Source organism: Oncorhynchus mykiss, chromosome 10 (genome assembly GCF_013265735.2).
Source record: "Oncorhynchus mykiss isolate Arlee chromosome 10, USDA_OmykA_1.1, whole genome shotgun sequence".
Taxonomy (NCBI): Eukaryota; Metazoa; Chordata; class Actinopteri; order Salmoniformes; family Salmonidae; genus Oncorhynchus; species Oncorhynchus mykiss.
This window is the reverse complement of record NC_048574.1, coordinates 86,082,675-86,109,206: the sequence shown is the minus strand read 5'-3', so window position 1 is coordinate 86,109,206 and position 26,532 is coordinate 86,082,675. Positions and strand designations below refer to the sequence as shown.

At 35.2% G+C, this 26,532-nt stretch overlaps 1 protein-coding gene across 1 annotated transcript in view; it reads left to right on the top strand.

The window, feature by feature from the left end:
* Window positions 1-26,282, top strand: part of LOC110529051 (NACHT, LRR and PYD domains-containing protein 1 homolog) — a 32,036-nt gene extending 5,754 nt beyond the window's left edge. The window contains exons 3-11 of the mRNA XM_036934348.1: window positions 15,045-15,280; window positions 17,922-17,959; window positions 19,490-19,554; window positions 19,687-19,901; window positions 20,086-20,345; window positions 20,475-20,609; window positions 22,153-22,285; window positions 22,367-22,396; window positions 23,034-26,282. Of these exons, the coding sequence (XP_036790243.1) occupies window positions 15,045-15,280; window positions 17,922-17,959; window positions 19,490-19,554; window positions 19,687-19,901; window positions 20,086-20,345; window positions 20,475-20,609; window positions 22,153-22,285; window positions 22,367-22,396; window positions 23,034-23,365 (1,444 nt within the window). The 3' untranslated portion in view covers window positions 23,366-26,282. The remainder of the gene's footprint in view (window positions 1-15,044; window positions 15,281-17,921; window positions 17,960-19,489; window positions 19,555-19,686; window positions 19,902-20,085; window positions 20,346-20,474; window positions 20,610-22,152; window positions 22,286-22,366; window positions 22,397-23,033) is intronic.
* Window positions 26,283-26,532: the final 250 nt, after the last annotated feature.

Below are 26,532 nucleotides of genomic sequence, written 5' to 3'. Positions count from 1 at the left end.
TTCACAATAAATCCATGTAATATAGTCTACCTACACCATCACAATAAATCCATGTAATATAGACTACCTACACCATCACAATAAATCCATGTAATATAGTCTACACCATCACAATAAATCCATGTAATATAGTCTACCTACACCATCACAATAAATCCATGTAATATAGTCTACCCACACCATCACAATAAATCCATGTAATATAGTCTACCTACACCATCACAATAAATCCATGTAATATAGACTACCTACACCATCACAATAAATCCATGTAATATAGTCTACACCATCACAATAAATCCATGTAATATAGTCTACACCATCACAATAAATCCATGTAATATAGTCTACACCATCACAATAAATCCATGTAATATAGTCTACACCATCACAATAAATAAATGTAATATAGTTTACCTACACCATCACAATAAATCCATGTAATATAGTCTACACCATCACAATAAATCCATGTAATATAGTCTACCTACACCATCACAATAAATCCATGTAATATAGTCTACACCATCACAATAAATCCATGTAATATAGTCTACACCATCATAATAAATCCATGTAATATAGTCTACACCATCACAATAAATCCATGTAATATAGTCTACACCATCACAATAAATCCATGTAATATAGTCTACACCATCACAATAAATCCATGTAATATAGTCTACACCTCCACAATAAATCCATGTAATATAGTCTACCTACACCATCACAATAAATCCATGTAATATAGTCTACCTACACCATCACAATAAATCCATGTAATATAGTCTACCTACACCATCACAATAAATCCATGTAATATAGCCTACCTACACCATCACAATACATCCATGTAATATAGTCTACCTACACCATCACAATAAATCCATGTAAAATAGTCTACCTACACCATCACAATAAATCCATGTAATATAGACTACCTACACCATCACAATAAATCCATGTAATATAGTTTACCTACACCATCACAATAAATCCATGTAATATAGTCTACACCATCACAATAAATCCATGTAATAGTCTACAACATCACAATAAATCCATGTAATATAGTCTACCTACACCATCACAATAAATCCATGTAATATAGTCTACACCATCACAATAAATCCATGTAATATAGTCTACACCTTCACAATAAATCCATGTAATATAGTCTACCTACACCATCACAATAAATCCATGTAATAGTCTACAACATCACAATAAATCCATGTAATATAGTCTACCTACACCATCACAATAAATCCATGTAATATAGTCTACGCCATCACAATAAATCCATGTAATATAGTCTACACCATCACAATAAATCCATGTAATATAGTCTACACCATCACAATAAATCCATGTAATATAGTCTACCTACACCATCACAATAAATCCATGTAATATAGTCCACACCATCACAATAAATCCATGTAATATAGTCTACCTACACCTTCACAATAAATCCATGTAATATAGTCTACACCTTCACAATAAATCCATGTAATATAGTCTACCTACACCATCACAATAAATCCATGTAATATAGACTACCTACACCATCACAATAAATCCATGTAATATAGTCTACACCATCACAATAAATCCATGTAATATAGTCTACCTACACCATCACAATAAATCCATGTAATATAGTCTACCCACACCATCACAATAAATCCATGTAATATAGTCTACCTACACCATCACAATAAATCCATGTAATATAGACTACCTACACCATCACAATAAATCCATGTAATATAGTCTACACCATCACAATAAATCCATGTAATATAGTCTACCCACACCATCACAATAAATCCATGTAATATAGTCTACCTACACCATCACAATAAATCCATGTAATATAGACTACCTACACCATCACAATAAATCGATGTAATATAGACTACCTACACCATCACAATAAATCCATGTAATATAGTCTACACCATCACAATAAATCCATGTAATATAGTCTACCCACACCATCACAATAAATCCATGTAATATAGTCTACACCATCACAATAAATTCATGTAATATAGTCTACCTACACCTTCACAATAAATCCATGTAATATAGTCTACCTACACCTTCACAATAAATCCATGTAATATAGTCTACACCATCACAATAAATCCATGTAATATAGTCTACACCATCACAATAAATCCATGTAATATAGTCTACCTACACCATCACAATAAATAAATGTAATATAGTTTACCTACACCATCACAATAAATCCATGTAATATAGTCTACACCATCACAATAAATCCATGTAATATAGTCTACCTACACCATCACAATAAATCCATGTAATATAGTCTACACCATCACAATGAATCCATGTAATATAGTCTACCTACACCATCACAATAAATCCATGTAATATAGTCTACACCATCACAATAAATCCATGTAATATAGTCTACACCATCATAATAAATCCATGTAATATAGTCTACACCTCCACAATAAATCCATGTAATATAGTCTACACCATCACAATACATCCATGTAATATAGTCTACCTACACCATCACAATAAATACATGTAATATAGTCTACCTACACCTTCACAATAAATCCATGTAATATAGTCTACACCATCACAATAAATCCATGTAATATAGTCTACACCATCACAATAAATCCATGTAATATAGTCTACACCATCACAATAAATCCATGTAATATAGTCTACACCATCACAATAAATACATGTAATATAGTCTACCTACACCATCACAATAAATCCATGCAATATAGTCTACCTACACCATCACAATAAATCCATGTAATATAGTCTACACCATCACAATAAATCCATGTAATATAGTCTACCTACACCTTCACAATAAATCCATGTAATATAGTCTACCTACACCATCACAATAAATCCATGTAATATAGTCTACACCATCACAATAAATCCATGTAATATAGTCTACACCATCATAATAAATCCATGTAATATAGTCTACACCATCACAATAAATCCATGTAATATAGTCTACACCATCACAATAAATCCATGTAATATAGTCTACACCATCACAATAAATCCATGTAATATAGTCTACACCTCCACAATAAATCCATGTAATATAGTCTACACCATCACAATACATCCATGTAATATAGTCTACCTACACCATCACAATAAATCCATGTAAAATAGTCTACCTACACCATCACAATAAATCCATGTAATATAGACTACCTACACCATCACAATAAATCCATGTAATATAGTCTACACCATCACAATAAATCCATGTAATATAGTCTACACCATCACAATAAATACATGTAATATAGTTTACCTACACCATCACAATAAATCCATGTAATATAGTCTACACCATCACAATAAATCCATGTAATAGTCTACAACATCACAATAAATCCATGTAATATAGTCTACCTACACCATCACAATAAATCCATGTAATATAGTCTACACCATCACAATAAATCCATGTAATATAGTCTACCTACACCATCACAATAAATCCATGTAATATAGTCTACACCATCACAATAAATCCATGTAATATAGTCTACACCATCACAATAAATCCATGTAATATAGTCTACCTACACCATCACAATAAATCCATGTAATATAGTCTACACCATCACAATAAATCCATGTAATATAGTCTACACCATCATAATAAATCCATGTAATATAGTCTACACTATCACAATAAATCCATGTAATATAGTCTACACCATCACAATAAATCCATGTAATATAGTCTACACCATCACAATAAATCCATGTAATATAGTCTACACCTCCACAATAAATCCATGTAATATAGTCTACACCATCACAATAAATCCATGTAATATAGTCTACCTACACCATCACAATAAATCCATGTAATATAGTCTACCTACACCATCACAATAAATCCATGTAATATAGTCTACACCATCACAATACATCCATGTAATATAGTCTACCTACACCATCACAATAAATCCATGTAAAATAGTCTACCTACACCTTCACAATAAATCCATGTAATATAGTCTACACCATCACAATAAATCCATGTAATATAGTCTACACCATCACAATAAATCCATGTAATATAGTCTACACCATCACAATAAATCCATGTAATATAGTCTACACCATCACAATAAATACATGTAATATAGTTTACCTACACCATCACAATAAATCCATGTAATATAGTCTACCTACACCATCACAATAAATCCATGTAATATAGTCTACCTACACCATCACAATAAATCCATGTAATATAGTCTACACCATCACAATAAATCCATGTAATATAGTCTACACCATCACAATAAATCCATGTAATATAGTCTACACCATCACAATAAATCCATGTAATATAGTCTACACCATCACAATAAATCCATGTAATATAGTCTACACCATCACAATAAATCCATGTAATATAGTCTACACCATCACAATAAATCCATGTAATATAGTCTACACCATCACAATAAATCCATGTAATATAGTCTACCTACACCATCACAATAAATCCATGTAATATAGTCTACACCATCACAATAAATCCATGTAATATAGTCTACACCATCACAATAAATCCATGTAATATAGTCTACACCATCACAATAAATCCATGTAATATAGTCTACACCATCACAATAAATAAATGTAATATAGTCTACCTACACCATCACAATAAATCCATGTAATATAGTCTACACCATCACAATAAATCCATGTAATATAGTCTACCTACACCATCACAATAAATCCATGTAATATAGTCTACCCACACCATCACAATAAATCCATGTAATATAGTCTACCTACACCATCACAATAAATCCATGTAATATAGTCTGCACCATCACAATAAATCCATGTAATATAGTCTACCTACACCATCACAATAAATCCATGTAATATAGTCTACCCACACCATCACAATAAATCCATGTAATATAGTCTACCTACACCATCACAATAAATCCATGTAATATAGTCTACACCATCACAATAAATCCATGTAATATAGTCTACACCATCATAATAAATCCATGTAATATAGTCTACACTATCACAATAAATCCATGTAATATAGTCTACACCATCACAATAAATCCATGTAATATAGTCTACACCATCACAATAAATCCATGTAATATAGTCTACACCTCCACAATAAATCCATGTAATATAGTCTACACCATCACAATACATCCATGTAATATAGTCTACCTACACCGTCACAATAAATCCATGTAATATAGTCTACCTACACCGTCACAATAAATCCATGTAATATAGTCTACACCATCACAATAAATCCATGTAAAATAGTCTACCTACACCTTCACAATAAATCCATGTAATATAGTCTACACCTTCACAATAAATACATGTAATATAGTCTACACCATCACAATACATCCATGTAATATAGTCTACCTACACCATCACAATAAATCCATGTAAAATAGTCTACCTACACCTTCACAATAAATCCATGTAATATAGCCTACACCATCACAATAAATCCATGTAATATAGTCTACACCATCACAATAAATCCATGTAATATAGTCTACCTACACCATCACAATAAATCCATGTAATATAGTCTACACCATCACAATAAATCCATGTAATATAGTCTACACCATCACAATAAATCCATGTAATATAGTCTACACCATCACAATAAATCCATGTAATATAGTCTACACCATCACAATAAATCCATGTAATATAGCCTACACCATCACAATAAATCCATGTAATATAGTCTACACCATCACAATAAATACATGTAATATAGTCTACACCATCACAATAAATCCATGTAATATAGTCTACACCATCACAATAAATCCATGTAATAGTCTACAACATCACAATAAATCCATGTAATATAGTCTACCTACACCATCACAATAAATCCATGTAATATAGTCTACACCATCACAATAAATCCATGTAATATAGTCTACACCTTCACAATAAATCCATGTAATATAGTCTACCTACACCATCACAATAAATCCATGTAATATAGTCTACGCCATCACAATAAATCCATGTAATATAGTCTACACCATCACAATAAATCCATGTAATATAGTCTACACCATCACAATAAATCCATGTAATATAGTCTACACCATCATAATAAATCCATGTAATATAGTCTACACTATCACAATAAATCCATGTAATATAGTCTACACCATCACAATAAATCCATGTAATATAGTCTACCTACACCATCACAATAAATCCATGTAAAATAGTCTACCTACACCTTCACAATAAATCCATGTAATATAGTCTACACCATCACAATAAATCCATGTAATATAGTCTACACCATCACAATAAATCCATGTAATATAGTCTACACCATCACAATAAATCCATGTAATATAGTCTACCTACACCATCACAATAAATCCATGTAATATAGTCTACACCATCACAATAAATCCATGTAATATAGTCTACACCATCACAATAAATCCATGTAATATAGTCTACACCATCACAATAAATCCATGTAATATAGTCTACACCATCACAATAAATAAATGTAATATAGTCTACCTACACCATCACAATAAATCCATGTAATATAGTCTACCCACACCATCACAATAAATCCATGTAATATAGTCTACCTACACCATCACAATAAATCCATGTAATATAGTCTACACCATCACAATAAATCCATGTAATATAGTCTACACCATCATAATAAATCCATGTAATATAGTCTACACTATCACAATAAATCCATGTAATATAGTCTACACCATCACAATAAATCCATGTAATATAGTCTACACCATCACAATAAATCCATGTAATATAGTCTACACCTCCACAATAAATCCATGTAATATAGTCTACACCATCACAATACATCCATGTAATATAGTCTACCTACACCATCACAATAAATCCATGTAATATAGTCTACACCATCACAATAAATCCATGTAATATAGTCTACCTACACCATCACAATAAATCCATGTAAAATAGTCTACCTACACCTTCACAATAAATCCATGTAATATAGTCTACACCATCACAATAAATCCATGTAATATAGTCTACACCATCACAATAAATCCATGTAATATAGTCTACACCATCACAATAAATCCATGTAATATAGTCTACACCATCACAATAAATACATGTAATATAGTTTACCTACACCATCACAATAAATCCATGTAATATAGTCTACACCATCACAATAAATCCATGTAATATAGTCTACCTACACCATCACAATAAATCCATGTAATATAGTCTACACCATCACAATAAATCCATGTAATATAGTCTACACCATCACAATAAATCCATGTAATATAGTCTACACCATCACAATAAATCCATGTAATATAGTCTACACCATCACAATAAATAAATGTAATATAGTCTACCTACACCATCACAATAAATCCATGTAATATAGTCTACACCATCACAATAAATCCATGTAATATAGTCTACCTACACCATCACAATAAATCCATGTAATATAGTCTACCCACACCATCACAATAAATCCATGTAATATAGTCTACCTACACCATCACAATAAATCCATGTAATATAGTCTGCACCATCACAATAAATCCATGTAATATAGTCTACCTACACCATCACAATAAATCCATGTAATATAGTCTACCTACACCATCACAATAAATCCATGTAATATAGTCTACACCATCACAATAAATCCATGTAATATAGTCTACCTACACCATCACAATAAATCCATGTAATATAGTCTACACCATCACAATACATCCATGTAATATAGTCTACCTACACCATCACAATAATTCCATGTAATATAGTCTACACCATCACAATAAATCCATGTAATATAGTCTACACCATCACAATAAATCCATGTAATATAGTCTACACTATCACAATAAATCCATGTAATATAGTCTACACCTCCACAATAAATCCATGTAATATAGTCTACACCATCACAATAAATCCATGTAATATAGTCTACCTACACCATCACAATAAATCCATGTAATATAGTCTACACCATCACAATAAATCCATGTAATATAGTCTACACCATCACAATAAATCCATGTAATATAGTCTACCTACACCATCACAATAAATCCATGTAATATAGACTACCTACACCATCACAATAAATCCATGTAATATAGTCTACACCATCACAATAAATCCATGTAATATAGTCTACACCATCACAATAAATCCATGTAATATAGTCTACCTACACCATCACAATAAATCCATGTAATATAGACTACCTACACCATCACAATAAATCCATGTAATATAGTCTACACCATCACAATAAATCCATGTTATATAGTCTACCTACACCTTCACAATAAATCCATGTAATATAGTCTACACCATCACAATAAATCCATGTAATATAGTCTACACCATCACAATAAATCCATGTAATATAGTCTACCTACACCATCACAATAAATCCATGTAATATAGTCTACACCATCACAATAAATCCATGTAATATAGTCTACACCATCACAATAAATCCATGTAATATAGTCTACACCTTCACAATAAATCCATGTAATATAGTCTACCTACACCATCACAATAAATCCATGTAATATAGTCTACACCATCACAATAAATCCATGTAATATAGTCTACACCATCACAATAAATCCATGTAATATAGTCTACACCATCACAATAAATCCATGTAATATAGTCTACCTACACCATCACAATAAATCCATGTAATATAGTCTACCTACACCATCACAATAAATCCATGTAATATAGTCTACCTACACCATCACAATAAATCCATGTAATATAGTCTACACCATCACAATAAATCCATGTAATATAGTCTACACCATCACAATAAATCCATGTAATATAGTCTACACCATCACAATAAATCCATGTAATATAGTCTACAGTGTAGACTATATTACATGGATTTATTGTGATTGTGTAGACTCTACACAATCACAATAAATCCATGTAATATAGTCTACACCATCACAATAAATCCATGTAATATAGTCTACCTACACCATCACAATAAATCCATGTAATATAGTCTACCTACACCATCACAATAAATCCATGTAATATAGTCTACACCATCACAATAAATCCATGTAATATAGTCTACACCATCACAATAAATCCATGTAATATAGTCTACACTATCACAATAAATCCATGTAATATAGTCTACACCATCACAATAAATCCATGTAATATAGTCTACCTACACCATCACAATAAATCCATGTAATATAGTCTACACCATCACAATAAATCCATGTAATATAGTCTACACCATCACAATAAATCCATGTAATATAGTCTACCTACACCATCACAATAAATCCATGTAATATAGACTACCTACACCATCACAATAAATCCATGTAATATAGTCTACACCATCACAATAAATCCATGTAATATAGTCTACACCATCACAATAAATCCATGTAATATAGTCTACCTACACCATCACAATAAATCCATGTAATATAGACTACCTACACCATCACAATAAATCCATGTAATATAGACTACCTACACCATCACAATAAATCCATGTTATATAGTCTACCTACACCTTCACAATAAATCCATGTAATATAGTCTACACCATCACAATAAATCCATGTAATATAGTCTACACCATCACAATAAATCCATGTAATATAGTCTACCTACACCATCACAATAAATCCATGTAATATAGTCTACACCATCACAATAAATCCATGTAATATAGTCTACACCATCACAATAAATCCATGTAATATAGTCTACACCTTCACAATAAATCCATGTAATATAGTCTACCTACACCATCACAATAAATCCATGTAATATAGTCTACACCATCACAATAAATCCATGTAATATAGTCTACACCATCACAATAAATCCATGTAATATAGTCTACACCATCACAATAAATCCATGTAATATAGTCTACCTACACCATCACAATAAATCCATGTAATATAGTCTACCTACACCATCACAATAAATCCATGTAATATAGTCTACCTACACCATCACAATAAATCCATGTAATATAGTCTACACCATCACAATGAATCCATGTAATATAGTCTACACCATCACAATAAATCCATGTAATATAGTCTACACCATCACAATAAATCCATGTAATATAGTCTACACCATCACAATAAATCCATGTAATATAGTCTACACCATCACAATAAATCCATGTAATATAGTCTACCTACACCTTCACAATAAATCCATGTAATATAGTCTACCTACACCTTCACAATAAATCCATGTAATATAGTCTACACCATCACAATAAATCCATGTAATATACCCTACACCATCACAATAAATCCATGTAATATAGTCTACCTACACCATCACAATAAATAAATGTAATATAGTTTACCTACACCATCACAATAAATCCATGTAATATAGTCTACACCATCACAATAAATCCATGTAATATAGTCTACACCATCATAATAAATCCATGTAATATAGTCTACACCATCACAATAAATCCATGTAATATAGTCTACACCATCACAATAAATCCATGTAATATAGTCTACACCATCACAATAAATCCATGTAATATAGTCTACACCTCCACAATAAATCCATGTAATATAGTCTACACCATCACAATAAATCCATGTAATATAGTCTACACCATCACAATACATCCATGTAATATAGTCTACCTACACCATCACAATAAATCCATGTAATATAGTCTACCTACACCTTCACAATAAATCCATGTAATATAGTCTACACCATCACAATAAATCCATGTAATATAGTCTACACCATCACAATAAATCCATGTAATATAGTCTACACCATCACAATAAATCCATGTAATATAGTCTACACCATCACAATAAATCCATGTAATATAGTCTACCTACACCATCACAATAAATCCATGTAATATAGTCTACCTACACTATCACAATAAATCCATGTAATATAGCCTACACCATCACAATAAATCCATGTAATATAGCCTACACCATCACAATAAATACATGTAATATAGTCTACACCATCACAATAAATCCATGTAATATAGTCTACACCATCACAATAAATACATGTAATATAGTCTACCTACACCTTCACAATAAATCCATGTAATATAGTCTACACCATCACAATAAATCCATGTAATATAGTCTACACCATCACAATAAATCCATGTAATATAGTCTACACCATCACAATAAATCCATGTAATATAGTCTACACCATCACAATAAATCCATGTAATATAGTCTACCTACACCATCACAATAAATCCATGTAATATAGTCTACCTACACCTTCACAATAAATCCATGTAATATAGTCTACACCATCACAATAAATCCATGTAATATAGTCTACACCATCACAATAAATCCATGTAATATAGTCTACACCATCACAATAAATCCATGTAATATAGTCTACACCATCACAATAAATCCATGTAATATAGTCTACCTACACCATCACAATAAATCCATGTAATATAGTCTACCTACACCATCACAATAAATCCATGTAATATAGCCTACACCATCACAATAAATCCATGTAATATAGCCTACACCATCACAATAAATCCATGTAATATAGCCTACACCATCACAATAAATCCATGTAATATAGCCTACACCATCACAATAAATCCATGTAATATAGCCTACACCATCACAATAAATCCATGTAATATAGCCTACACCATCACAATAAATACATGTAATATAGTTTACCTACACCATCACAATAAATCCATGTAATATAGTCTACACCATCACAATAAATCCATGTAATATAGTCTACACCTACACCATCACAATAAATCCATGTAATATAGTCTACACCATCACAATAAATCCATGTAATATAGTCTACACCATCACAATAAATCCATGTAATATAGTCTACATCATCACAATAAATAAATGTAATATAGTCTACCTACACCATCACAATAAATCCATGTAATATAGTCTACACCATCACAATAAATCCATGTAATATAGTCTACACCATCACAATAAATCCATGTAATATAGTCTACCTACACCATCACAATAAATCCATGTAATATAGTCTACACCATCACAATAAATCCATGTAATATAGTCTACCTACACCATCACAATAAATCCATGTAATATAGTCTACACCATCACAATACATCCATGTAATATAGTCTACCTACACCATCACAATAAATCCATGTAATATAGTCTACACTATCACAATAAATCCATGTAATATAGTCTACACCTCCACAATAAATCCATGTAATATAGTCTACACCATCACAATAAATCCATGTAATATAGTCTACCTACACCATCACAATAAATCCATTTGATATAGTCTACACCATCACAATAAATCCATGTAATATAGTCTACACCATCACAATAAATCCATGTAATATAGTCTACCTACACCATCACAATAAATCCATGTAATATAGTCTACCTACACCTTCACAATAAATCCATGTAATATAGTCTACACCATCACAATAAATCCATGTAATATAGTCTACACCATCACAATAAATCCATGTAATATAGTCTACACCTTCACAATAAATCCATGTAATATAGTCTACCTACACCATCACAATAAATCCATGTAATATAGCCTACACCATCACAATAAATCCATGTAATATAGTCTACACCATCACAATAAATCCATGTAATATAGTCTACCTACACCATCACAATAAATCCATGTAATATAGTCTACCTACACCATGACAATAAATCCATGTAATATAGTCTACCTACACCATCACAATAAATCCATGTAATATAGTCTACACCATCACAATAAATCCATGTAATATAGTCTACACCATCACAATAAATCCATGTAATATAGTCTACACCATCACAATAAATCCATGTAATATAGTCTACACCATCACAATAAATCCATGTAATATAGTCTACACCATCACAATAAATCCATGTAATATAGTCTACCTACACTATCACAATAAATCCATGTAATATAGTCTACACCATCACAATAAATCCATGTAATATAGTCTACACTATCACAATAAATCCATGTAATATAGTCTACACCTCCACAATAAATCCATGTAATATAGTCTACACCATCACAATAAATCCATGTAATATAGTCTACCTACACCATCACAATAAATCCATGTAATATAGTCTACACCATCACAATAAATCCATGTAATATAGTCTACACCATCACAATAAATCCATGTAATATAGTCTACCTACACCATCACAATAAATCCATGTAATATAGTCTACCTACACCTTCACAATAAATCCATGTAATATAGTCTACACCATCACAATAAATCCATGTAATATAGTCTACACCATCACAATAAATCCATGTAATATAGTCTACCTACACCATCACAATAAATCCATGTAATATAGTCTACACCATCACAATAAATCCATGTAATATAGTCTACCTACACCATCACAATAAATCCATGTAATATAGTCTACACCATCACAATAAATCCATGTAATATAGTCTACCTACACCATCACAATAAATCCATGTAATATAGTCTACACCATCACAATAAATCCATGTAATATAGTCTACACCATCACAATAAATCCATGTAATATAGTCTACACCTTCACAATAAATCCATGTAATATAGTCTACCTACACCATCACAATAAATCCATGTAATATAGCCTACACCATCACAATAAATCCATGTAATATAGTCTACACCATCACAATAAATCCATGTAATATAGTCTACCTACACCATCACAATAAATCCATGTAATATAGTCTACCTACACCTTCACAATAAATCCATGTAATATAGTCTACCTACACCATCACAATAAATCCATGTAATATAGTCTACACCATCACAATAAATCCATATAATATAGTCTACACCATCACAATAAATCCATGTAATATAGTCTACACCATCACAATAAATCCATGTAATATAGTCTACACCATCACAATAAATCCATGTAATATAGTCTACACCATCACAATAAATCCATGTAATATAGTCTACCTACACCATCACAATAAATCCATGTAATATAGTCTACACCATCACAATAAATCCATGTAATATAGTCTACACCATCACAATAAATCCATGTAATATACCCTACACCATCACAATAAATCCATGTAATATAGCCTACACCATCACAATAAATCCATTATTTATTTTAGACAGGTCTGAAGAAACATGATATGAAGATAATGTAGTCTATTTCAGAAGAACAGAATAACATACTCTGAGTTGTCGTTATGTTAGGTCCTGATCTGACTGTGCCATATGGCTGTGGGCTACACTAGTTCATTTAGCAGACAAGATTTGTTTAGAATTCCGTTGGCATTATTTTATATTTTATAGAATGAAATTGAAAATAGCTAAATAAAATATTAGAAAGGATATATTCTCTAAATAACAAAGAAACAGGAAGTCCTATTCTGTGTTGAGCAGTTAACAAAGAAACAGGAAGTCCTATTCTGTGTTGAGCGGTTAACAAAGAAACAGGAAGTCCTATTCTGTGTTGAGCGGTTAACAAAGAAACAGGAAGTCCTATTCTGTGTTGAGAAGTTGAAGTCTGTGACTTCATCTCTAGGGGGGAATGTAACTCATGATACCTGGTGACTTCACATCTCTAGGGGCTTTCATCAAGATAAGCATGCCACCTGTAATGTCACCATCAGTATTGACTTTATGGAAGGTGACATAGTGGGTTATGTCACATTTAGGCAATGCACCCTACATAGGGAGCTGTTCTGTCACCCTTTATACACCCTTTATAGTTCTTATGACTATGTATACTATATAAAGCCTTTATAAGTTGTGTTTAGTTTATTCACAGTCTATCTTTTTGCTTTACAAACACCAGAGACCATGTTGGCGAATGTTGTGTCAAGTCTGGACCTGAGGACACCAGAGACCATGGTGGAGAGAGTTGTATCAAGCCTGGACCTGAGGACACCAGAGACCATGGTGGAGAGAGTTGTATCAAGCCTGGACCTGAGGACACCAGAGACCATGGTGGAGAGAGTTGTATCAAGCCTGGACCTGAGGACACCAGAGACCATGGTGGAGAGAGTTGTGTCAAGCCTGGACCTGAGAAATGTGAGTGTTAACTGATTTTAATTGTTTTAAAATGAAAATAGTTTCAAAGCGTTCATTGTACTTGAATCCCAGGCAAGGAACACAATCATGATCTATTTGGTCAAAACAAACTTAAACGTAGAGTCAGCGATATGACGTAGATGCACAAAGTAAACAGCATAGTGGGTCAATTTCTACAACAACTAAGAGTGTTGGAGCGCATGGCTAAACTTCTCTGCTGTTTTGGTCCTGTGACTAACACTCTGTAAGAGAGTGAAGAGAACACTTGCACATGGGCAGATACTGTGTGTGACTGTGTGAGAGAGAAGTCAGGCATCTTGCTCATCACAATGTCTGTGGTGCTGCTCGTACAAAATAATTTAGCTGACTCTACCTTTAAGCTCTCATCCTAGGATCTACCAGAAATCAGGCCCCCAACATCTACAAAACATGGACCAGAACGATGTTGTTTCCTGCTTCCACAAACATTAATTAATATAACATTAATATCCGATTATGGTATGCTAATATGTTCCGTGATTCATCAAATGGCATTGAGTAGTACACCACCTCAGTCACCGGCTTCATCAATAAGTGCATTGACACTAATCCTGGAAGTTTATGAGAAATCACGCTATGCCCTCAGACGAACCATCAAACAGGCAAAGCGTCAATGCAGGACTAAAATTGAATCGTACTACACCGTCTCTGACGTTCGTCGTATGTGGCAGGGCTTGAAAACTACAACAGACTACAAAGGGAAACCCAGCTGCGAGCTTCCCAGTGACGCAAGCCTACCAGGTGAGCTACATGCCTTTTATGCTCGCTTCGAGGCAAGCAACACTGAAGCATGCATGAGAGCACCAGCTGTTCCGGATGACTGTGTGATGACTGTGTGATCACGCTCCCGTAGCCGACGTGAGCAAGACCTTTAAACAGGTCAACATTCACAAGGCCGCAATGCCAGACGAATTACCAGAGCGTCTACTCAGCATGTGCAGACCAGCTGGCAAATGTCTGCACTGACATTTTCAACCTCTCCCTGACTGAGTCTGTAATACCCACATGTTTCAAGCAGACCACCATTGTCCCTGTGCCCAAGAAGGTGAAGGTAACCTGCCTAAATGACTACTGCCCCTTAGCATTCATGTCGGTATCCATGAAGTGCTTTGAAAGGCTGGTCATGGCTCACATCAACACCATTATCCCAGAAACCCTAGACCCACTCCAGTCTGCATACCGCCCCAGCAGATCCACAGATGATGCAATCTCTATTGCACTCCACACTGCCTTTTCCCACCTGGACAAAAGGAAAACCTATGTGAGAATGCTATTCATTGACTACAGCTCAGCGTTCAATACCATAGTGCCCTCAAAGCTCATCACTAAGTTACGGACCCTGGGACTAAACGCCTCCCTCCACAACTGGATGCTGGACTTCCTGACGGCCTCCCGCAGGTGGTGAGGGTAGACAACAACACATCCAACCCGCTGATCCTCAACACCGGTTCCCCTCAGGGGTGCGTGCTTATTCCCCTCCTGTACTCCCTGTTCACTCACGACTGCATGGCCAGGCACGACTCCAACACCATCATTAAGTTTGCTGACGATTCAACAGTGGTAGGCCTGATCTGGGACAACGATGAGACAGCCTATAAAGGAGGAGGTCAAAGACCTGTCAGTGTGGTGCCAGGCCAACAACCTCTCCCTCAACGTGATCAAGACAAAGGAGATGATTGTGGACTACAGGAAAAAGAGGACCGAGCACGCCTCCATTCTCATCGACAGGGCTGTAGTGGAGCAGGTTGAGAGCTTCAAGTTCCTTGGTGTCCACATCACCAACAAACTATCATGGTCCAAACACACCAAGACAGTTGTGAAGAGGGCACGACAACACCTCAGGAGACTGAAACGATTTGGCGTGGGTCTTCAGATCCTCAAAAAGTTTTACAGCTGCACCATCGAGCATCCTGATCGGTTGCATCACCACCTGATATGGTGTCTGACCATAAGGCGCTACAGAGGGTTGTGCGTACGGCCCAGTACATCACTGGGGCCAAGTTTCCTGCCATCCAGGACCTCTATACCAGGCGGTGTCAGAGGAAGGCCCCAAAAATGTTTAGACTCAAGTCACCCAAGTCATAGACTCTTCTCTCTGCTACCGCACGGCAAGCAGTACCGGAGCACCAAGTCTAGGTCCAAAAGGCTCCTTAACAGCTTCTAGCCCCAAGCTATAAGACTGCTGAACAATTAATCAAATGGCCACCCGGTCTATTTACTTTGACCCCCCCCCCCCCTGTTTATTTTTACACTGCTGCTACTCTCTATTCATTGTCTATGCATAGTCACTTTACCCCTACATGCACAAGTGACCTTGACTAACCTGTACCGTGCCTCGTTATTGTTATGTTACTTTATTTTTTACTTAAGAAAATATTGACTAAATATACTAAACTCTATTTCCTTAAACTGCACTGTTGGTTTCAGGGCTTGTAAGTAAGCATTTCACAGTAAGGTGAACAGGTGTTGTATTCAATGCAGATACAATTTGATTTAACGAGACTTTTGCTCACTTATTCATTTTTATTACAAGTCTATTTAATCATTATTAATTCATTATTACATGAGATTGTCCATTTTAAATAACTACTTTTGACTTCAGGGATTCCTCAGAGCTGTAAGACTTGTGACCATGTTGAGGTAAGTCATATGGTCAATTCTTACTTTTACATACCCGCAGGAGTCAGGCACAGTCTCAAAGCCAGATTGTGTACTGACCAACCATTCATGCTGGGATATAGACAGTCCTGTGTTCTGCTTTAGTAATATAAACACAGTCTCAAAGCCAGGTGTGTACTGACCAAACATTCATACTGGGATATAGACAGTCCTGTGTTCTGCTTGTAGGCATGCAGGACTTTAGCTGTTTTCATATTTTGTCATTAGACTGTTTAAAACGGTAGTGTCCCACCTGGCCAGCAGCCGGTGAAATTTCAGAGCGCGAAATTCAAACTACAGAATTATAAATATTTAACTTTCATAAAATCACAAGTGTACATCAAAATAAAGCTTAACTTCTTAATCCAGCCGCTGTGTCAGATTTCAAAAAGGCTTTAGGGCGAAAGCAAACCATGCGATTATTTGAGGACAGCGCCCCGCATACAAACACATGAAAAACATATTTCAACCAGGCAGGTGCGACACGAAAGTCAGAAATAGCGATATAAAAATGCCTTCGATGATCTTCTTCTGTTGGCACTCCAAAAGGTCCCAGTTACATCACAAATGGTCCTTTTGTTCAATAATGTCCTTCTTTATATCCATAAAAACTCAGTTTAGCTGGCGCGCTTCAGTCAATAATCCACCCAGTTTCCCTCCTTCAAAATGCATACAAAAACGAATCCCAAACGTTACTAATATTCTTATCCAAACAAGTCAAACAACGTTTATAATCAAACTTTAGGTACCCCAATACGTAAATAAATTATACAATTTAAGACGGAGAATCGTTATTGTCTTTACCGGAGAAAAATACCAAAGAACGCGCTCTCTTCCGCTTGGAAACACTACAGCCAAAATGGGAACCACCTAGAAAAACTACAATTTCTGGCAAATTTTTCCAAAACCCAAAATGGGAGCCACAAACTACAACTTCTCCCTCATTTGCCTGAAACTCTTTCTGAAGACTGTTGATATCTAGTGGAAGCCCTAGGAACTGCAATCTGGGAGGACTTAGAATAAAAGTGATAGCCATTGAAAATAGGGGTAGGCTGATTTTTTAAAAATATTTAAAAAAAAAACATTTTGGGATGGTTTGTCCTAGGGATTTCGCCTGCCATATCAGTTCTGTTATACTCAGACATTTAACAGTTTTAGAAACGTTAGAGTGTTTTCTATCCAAATCTACAAATTATATGCATATCCTAGCTTCTGGGCCTCAGTAACAGGCAGTTTACTTGGGGCAAGCTTTTCATCTGGACGTCAAAATACCGCCCCCTAGAGGTTAATTGATAAATCACCAGCATTCCATGTAATGTTGAATAAATACATTATATTAGTTACTTTGGTTAATGGGCCAGTTTCCCAGACACAGATTAAGTCTAGTCCTGGACCTTAAAGAACTTTCTATTGAAACTTCCATTGAGCATGCTTTTTAGTCCAGCACTAGACTCAATCTGTGTCCAGGAAACAGGCCCCATATGTATTACTGACATGCTTGTCCTTGTTCAGGACTCCACACACTGGCTTCAGATTGAACCCTTGACTTCCACTGTCCAGGGAGGGACAATGTTCAGGTAAAATAACTACTTTTAACATTTCATTCCACTTGCTAGTGTATTTCCCCATTACCTTTGGGAATAGTCTTCTAATCCAACCTCTCCATTTGACCATTGACCCTCTCTACCATATCTTGTTGTTGCTCTCAGACACAGGACACCCAAAGGGAGTTATGAGTGCACAGTGTCTGGGCTCCGCTGGCTGTGTGAGAGAGATGTCATTCTGAAGTATCACCTCAGGAACTGGGAACCCTACAGTCAACTTCTGAAAGACATGCGTACCGCACAAGGTGGTCCATTGCTGGACATCACTATGGAGTTAGGTGAACTGGAGGAAGTTCATCTGCCACACTTTGTCTGTTTAGGTAAAACCATGTAGAAATAGTGTTCAGAAAGACATTTCCATGTAACTGAGTTTCACTTCCTGAATGAATGAACTATTCTGGGAGTTTGAGTTTACTGTGATCTGGTACTGCATATTCTTTGTGTTTTAGTTGGATGAATAATACAATATTTGTCTTTCTGTCTCCTTTGTATTGTGTTGTTCAGGGACCAACCCTTCCCTGAGGAATGAGATGAAGATTCTTCATGTAGAGGAACATGGAGTGTCTTTAGAGGAAGTGCATGAGGTCACCAGATTCCATGCTAAGATTCTCCATCCCAAGTCCTCATCGGTCTCTGTTGTACTGAACAAAATCGCCTGTTGGAACGTAGATGTCCACTGTGACGTGATCCTCTATTTGGCAGTAAAAAGGTCAACAGTAATTTCAAGGCTGTACCTGCTCCTCAGAAACTCCAGTCAGAAAGAGGTGAGGCACTAACATTAAAATGTGTAATACAATAGAAACTATGACCAACATTTATCTCAGTGAGCTGCATGTTGTGTGAATTACGAGACTACATTGTTCTGACTGACTACTACATTGCTAATTTTGTAGGCTGTTCAGGACCGGGAGAAAAATCAGCTGTCCCAAGGATATTCTGAATTTCTCCTGTCAAGTCCAAACGGGTCCTTAAAGCTGAACAATTGGTTTGCACTCAAGAATCCCCTCTCCACCTCCATCAATCCAGAGGTACAGTTTTAGCAGGCTGAGGACATGAATCTGTCATTTTGTATATGTCATGGCGTGACATCATCATTAATGTGATGACTGTTATTTATTGAATCAACTATGTTTATTTGTTACCCGATAAAAAAAAAGGAAAAAAAAAAAAGAAGATGAATCATGTAGCAATTAACTCATTAGGAAATTGGGGCACCACGGAAGATGTTTAGCGAGTTACCATCTCCTGAATTAAACTCGAGAAGATATATGTCTCTCGATAAGTCACTTATCAATCATTACCTCATATCAGTCTCATTCTGAACGTCGCAGACCTCTTGAATCTGCAAGAACCCTTTCTGATCATTCACCAATTTATTTAATTTATTTTACTAACTAACTAAATAATAACACAGAATACACTTACATGAGATGAAAGTCCCTAGTGGACTGAAACGATATGACGGCTTTTTACACAATGGAAAGGAAAGGAAAAAGAGAGTCAACACTTGGATACATTTGGAAACTACGCTCACAGTAATCAGAGTACGTAGCACCCCAAGCAATGTAATGCAATGTATATATTTAGGTGTAGATGTCTTTGTTTGTCGTCTCTCTGTTTTAACCAATCAACTCTATAGGGGCGGGGTCGTTGTAGTTCACGCTTCGGTGTAAGGCTCAGCTTGTCCACCAGAGGTCACAATGTCCTTCTTAGTTGTAGAACTTCTCTGGTAGTGGAGGGTTCAAATAGAGCAGACTGAGATGCACCAGTGATTGTCTGAGATGGGATTTCTTCCTTCCCACCTCGTGTCTTTTAGTCAAAGTTCTAGGACCACATGTTACAGCTGCAGACAGAATGTTTCTGGACTCGTAGTGGAGGTTTATCTTCTCACCTCGTGTTGATTTTTTCAGAGTTTCCAACCATTTTCGGGAACGTTCAGCTCACGCTGTCCGTCTGCTGGTCCCATATGTTAATTCTTAGTCAGTCCTTTTAAGCTCTCTGGCCAGAAAGGGGCGGTTCCATCACAATGACACACTCTTCTGACGTCATTTGGGGGCGTCGCTTAGTTTTATGTGCAACGGACACGGAAAACTATGATCTCCTTAGAAAACTAATATAACATTCCTATCTTAACAAAAAATAGTTTCATTGTTCTTCATATTTCACAACGTAAAGGATGTAAACCTGACAGTGTGAAAGATAATGAAGTTTTTATTGACATCACAAAATAATAAACAATATGACATGATTATTCTTTAGATCCCCACCGACCATTCCTCACATTTCTATCATTTAAATATTGTTCCAATAGTTTTCGACAAAGATAAAGATATTCATTTGTTTGTTAATGAAGAGCGGGAGATTTCCCTCCTGACTAATTCATGATCGGGTGTAAAGGTGTCAAACCCCGGCCTTCCTCTGGGAAAGAGGTCTGGCTATCTGTCAGCCATTTGCCAAGCTGATCTGAGGCCTTGGATCCTCAGCCAGGAGAGTCATGACAATGTGAATAACTGGGATATCATTCTATTTCCCTCTGTTGTCGCAATCGTTGCACCATATGGCCTCCTACAGAAGATTCAGCTGTTACCTGCAGACACCACACCAAGCTGTTGTAAGATGATAATGGGAAACACAGGGGTTGACATTGAGATGGAGTTAATCGGGGATGATGAGAAGACAGCGTGGAGAGATATGCTACAAGCAGGTAGGAGAATATGTCAATCATAACTGTTATTTTCTGACCGATGCTATTTAGAGTGATATAACCTATTTCTGTTTCTTTCAGATCAATACATCACTGACACCCATTCAACTAGTAAGTAAACATGAGAGATACAAACCAATGACTTGAGGGTCAGTCAACATGGTTTACTGTAGGACCTGGACTAGTCCTGATTATAAAAGACTGTCTTCAAGAACAATGACATCTCCTCCAGGACTTGATGTAGATTAGCCTGGTTCTGAATACCCCAATGGCATCTCTTCCAGGACCTGATGTAGATTAACCTGGTTCTGAATGCCCCAAAGACATCTCCTCCAGGGCCTGATGTAGATTAGCCTGGTTCTGAATGCCCCAATGACATCTCCTCCAGGACTTGATGTAGATTAGCCTGGTTCTGAATACCCCAATGGCATCTCCTCCAGGATTTGATGTAGATTAGCCTGGTTCTGAATGCCCCAATGACATCTCCTCCAGGACTTGATGTAGATTAGCCTGGTTCTGAATGCCCCAGCCTCTTTGTCTATGTCTGTGGAACCGAATATGATTGAAACAGTAGTGGTGTGATGTGTTCATTGATGCAGGTCGTTATTGTTCGAGAATAGGTTCTCAATGCAAAGATTCAATGATATAATTTAGGCTTTTATTGTAGGTCACTTTGAATGAAGTCTGTTTCTATATGACTGAAATGTGAATGAACAAATGTAGTTATTTTGTAACCTGACTCTCTCAGGTGCTGTGTTGGGGGCAGGGCGTCCGGCTGAGAGCAGTCTGACTGGTTCTGCAGAGCAGCAGCTGCGTTCTGTACGGACAGAGTTTGTGAAACGAGTGTCAAGACCTGTCCTGGATGTTCTGCTGGAAAGACTCCTGCAACACACAGTCATCAACCAGGAGGAAATGGAGTCAGTGAAGGTGATCGCTGAGAGGGCAGAGAAGGCACGTGACATCATCGACATGGTGTTGAGAAAAGGAACTGAGTCGTGTTCCAGGATGATCAACCTTCTTGGGGAGCTGGATCCCTGTCTTTGTTCACAGCTTCAGATCAATGTTAGGGTACCAACCTAATGGTAGAATGGATAGTAACAGTGTTGGGGTACCAACCTAATGGTAGAATGGATAGTAACAGTGTTGGGGTACCAACCTAATGGTAGAATGGATAGTAACAGTGTTGGGGTACCAAATACAAAAATAACTGTACAAATGTTATGGAGACACAATGTTGTGTAAAAAAAACATTGAATATAATTGGAATAATTTGGACTGGGGAGACCTACTCCTAGATCAACACGCCTATTCAATGTTTAGGATTACCCTGAATGCTCCCCCCCCCCCCCCCCCCCAAAAACAGGATAGGGACCTACCTGAATTTGTCCAAAATATAAAAAAATCCAACTATTTGCAACAACTATTTTGTTTTCAAAACGCTGTGCTACTGTGGGTGACTAATGAATACACCCCTGATCTGACTGGGCTGTAAATCTTTGTCAAAAAAATGCAGCAACCTCCACCACCCTCTTCAGAGGACACATCTCTTAGTTTTTTTCCACAGCTTTTTTACTACACATACATACATATGCATGTATACACACACATTTGCCATATATATTCTTTATTGAGCTGTGATGTTTTACTCAATGTTTGAATCTTTCTAATCGTATAGTATCCACATATTGTGAGCTGAAGATGAAAACCTTTCCTGCGAGTATTATTATATATTATTAGATAGTATTATTATATATTATATTATATATTATTATATAGTATATATTATATAGTATTATTATATTATATTATATATTATTATATTGTATATATTATATAGTATTATTATATATTATGTTATATATTATTATATAGTATATATTATATAGTATTATTATATATTATTATATAGTATATATTATATAGTATTATTATATATTATTATATATTATATTATATATTATTATATAGTATTATTATATGATTTTCTAACCATTCCTGAACCTATGACCAGAAACTAGCTACATCAGGGCAATACCAGAATAAATGATCTATTTATTCTGTCTCTTCGCAACAATATCTACAGAGCTGAGATTGTTGTATTGTTGCCCCATATATATAGCATTCTGTAAGCGGCAATAATTTTATATAATCATTTAAATTGAAAAACTCGTTGAATTAAGTGTTGTTGTTTTTTTGTACCAGTTCATAAACCATGTGCCATGGAATTGGTAAATCGAAAATCTCCTCCCATTTATTTTTTGTCGCAGCTGTCAACATGTTTGCCCTCAGATGAAACTGGTATATTTTTCCATTTATGCCAGTTCCTTTCAGCCAATTTGTATCTTTAACCTGTCTAGGACACACGTTCCGCTAGCAACAACATTCCGCTTAAAAGGCAGCGCGGAAAATTCAAAAATATATTTTTTAAATATGTAACTTTCACACATTAACAAGTCCAATAGAGCAAATGAAAGATAAACATATTGTTAATCTACCCATCATGTCCGATTTAAAAACGTTTTATAGCTAAAACACAACATATGATTATGTTAGATCACCGCCAAGTCCAAAAAACACCCAGAAAAATAAATTCTCTGCCATGTTGGAGTCAACAGAAATACGAAACTACATGATAAATATTCCCTTACCTTTGATGATCTTCCTCAGAATGCACTCCCAGGAATCCTAGTTCCACAATAAATTGTTGTTTTGTTCGATATTGTCCATTATTTATGTCCAAGTAGCTACTTTTCTTAGCGCGTTTAGTACACACATCCAAACGCTCGTGCAGGTCCAGGCGAACGTCGGACGAAAACTAAAAAAAAAATTATATTACAGGTCGAATAAACTTGTCAAACTAACTATAGAATCAATCTTTAGGATGTTGTTATCCTAAATATTCAATAACGTTCCAACCAGAGAATTCCTTTGTGTCTATAGAAATAATGGAACGCAAGTCGATATCATTTGGAATGCGCGTGACCAGGACCGGGCACTCTGCCAGACCACTGACTCAAACAGCTCTTATCCGACTCAACATCACAGTAGAAGCTTCATTCAATGATCTACAGACTGTTGACATCTAGTGGAAGGCGTAGGAAGTGCAAACAGATCCATATCCCACTGGGATTTCAATAGGCGATGAGTTGAAAATCGACCAGCCTCAGAATTCCCACTTCCTGTTTGGGCTTTGCCTGCCATATGAGTTCCGTTATATTCACAGACATCATTCAAACAGTTTTAGAAACTTTAGAGTGTTTTATATCCAATAGTAATAATCATATGCACATATTAGCATCTGGGACAGAGTAGGAGGCAGTTCACTTTGGGCACGCTATTAAAGTGAAAACGCTGCCCCCTATATGGCAGACAAACAAGTACCTTCTCCCTTTTCCACTTGCCTCCTCCATTTTAAAGTAGTGCTGCCGTAAGTTGGTTGTAAATGTGGATTGAACAGACATTCTGATATATTTTCAATAACTGCATATGTGACAACTCCATTTCTATTCATAATATCATAAATAAATATAATACCATTTTTTTTTTAATTCATAAAGAATGTTTTTTTTTTAAATTAATCAATATATTTGAGTTTAACCATTACATTTGTTGAACTATTTTTTTCTACCTTTTACGGAGTATAAAACTGAAATTGTAACCAGCTTTGTATGGCTTGTTGAAGAAAGGGCGGTACTTTTAACAAAATGTAATTTTCAATTAGTCAGACATGAGAAGTTGTAATCTGTATAAAGGCAAAAAACTATTTTTAAACAAAGGATGAGATTTTCTTAATCTACTGGAGAACCATTTTGGGTTTAATTAATTATAATTTATGTATGAGGGAAGATTTTAGTGAGAGGTTTAAAGCTTTAATTTTAGCCCCCCAAACTCATATTCATTATTTAAATGGGCACGTTTAATTTTGTCTGGCTTAGCCTTCCACATAAAATTCAATACATTTTTCTAAGCAATTAAATATAGTTTTTGGTTCCTAAAATGGTTCCATAGTGCTCCTGTTTGAGTTTTAACATGATAAAGAGAATGTATTCTGTTTCTGGGTAGTTTACTGTACACACACCTGTTACATACACACCTGTTACGTGATCATTCATACACACGTCTGCTAGGATCATAACACACCTGTTACATACACACCTGTTACGTGATCATTCATACACACATCTGCTAGGATCATAACACACCTGTTCAGAAATACCATATAAAGAATATAAAAGGAAAAACATTTT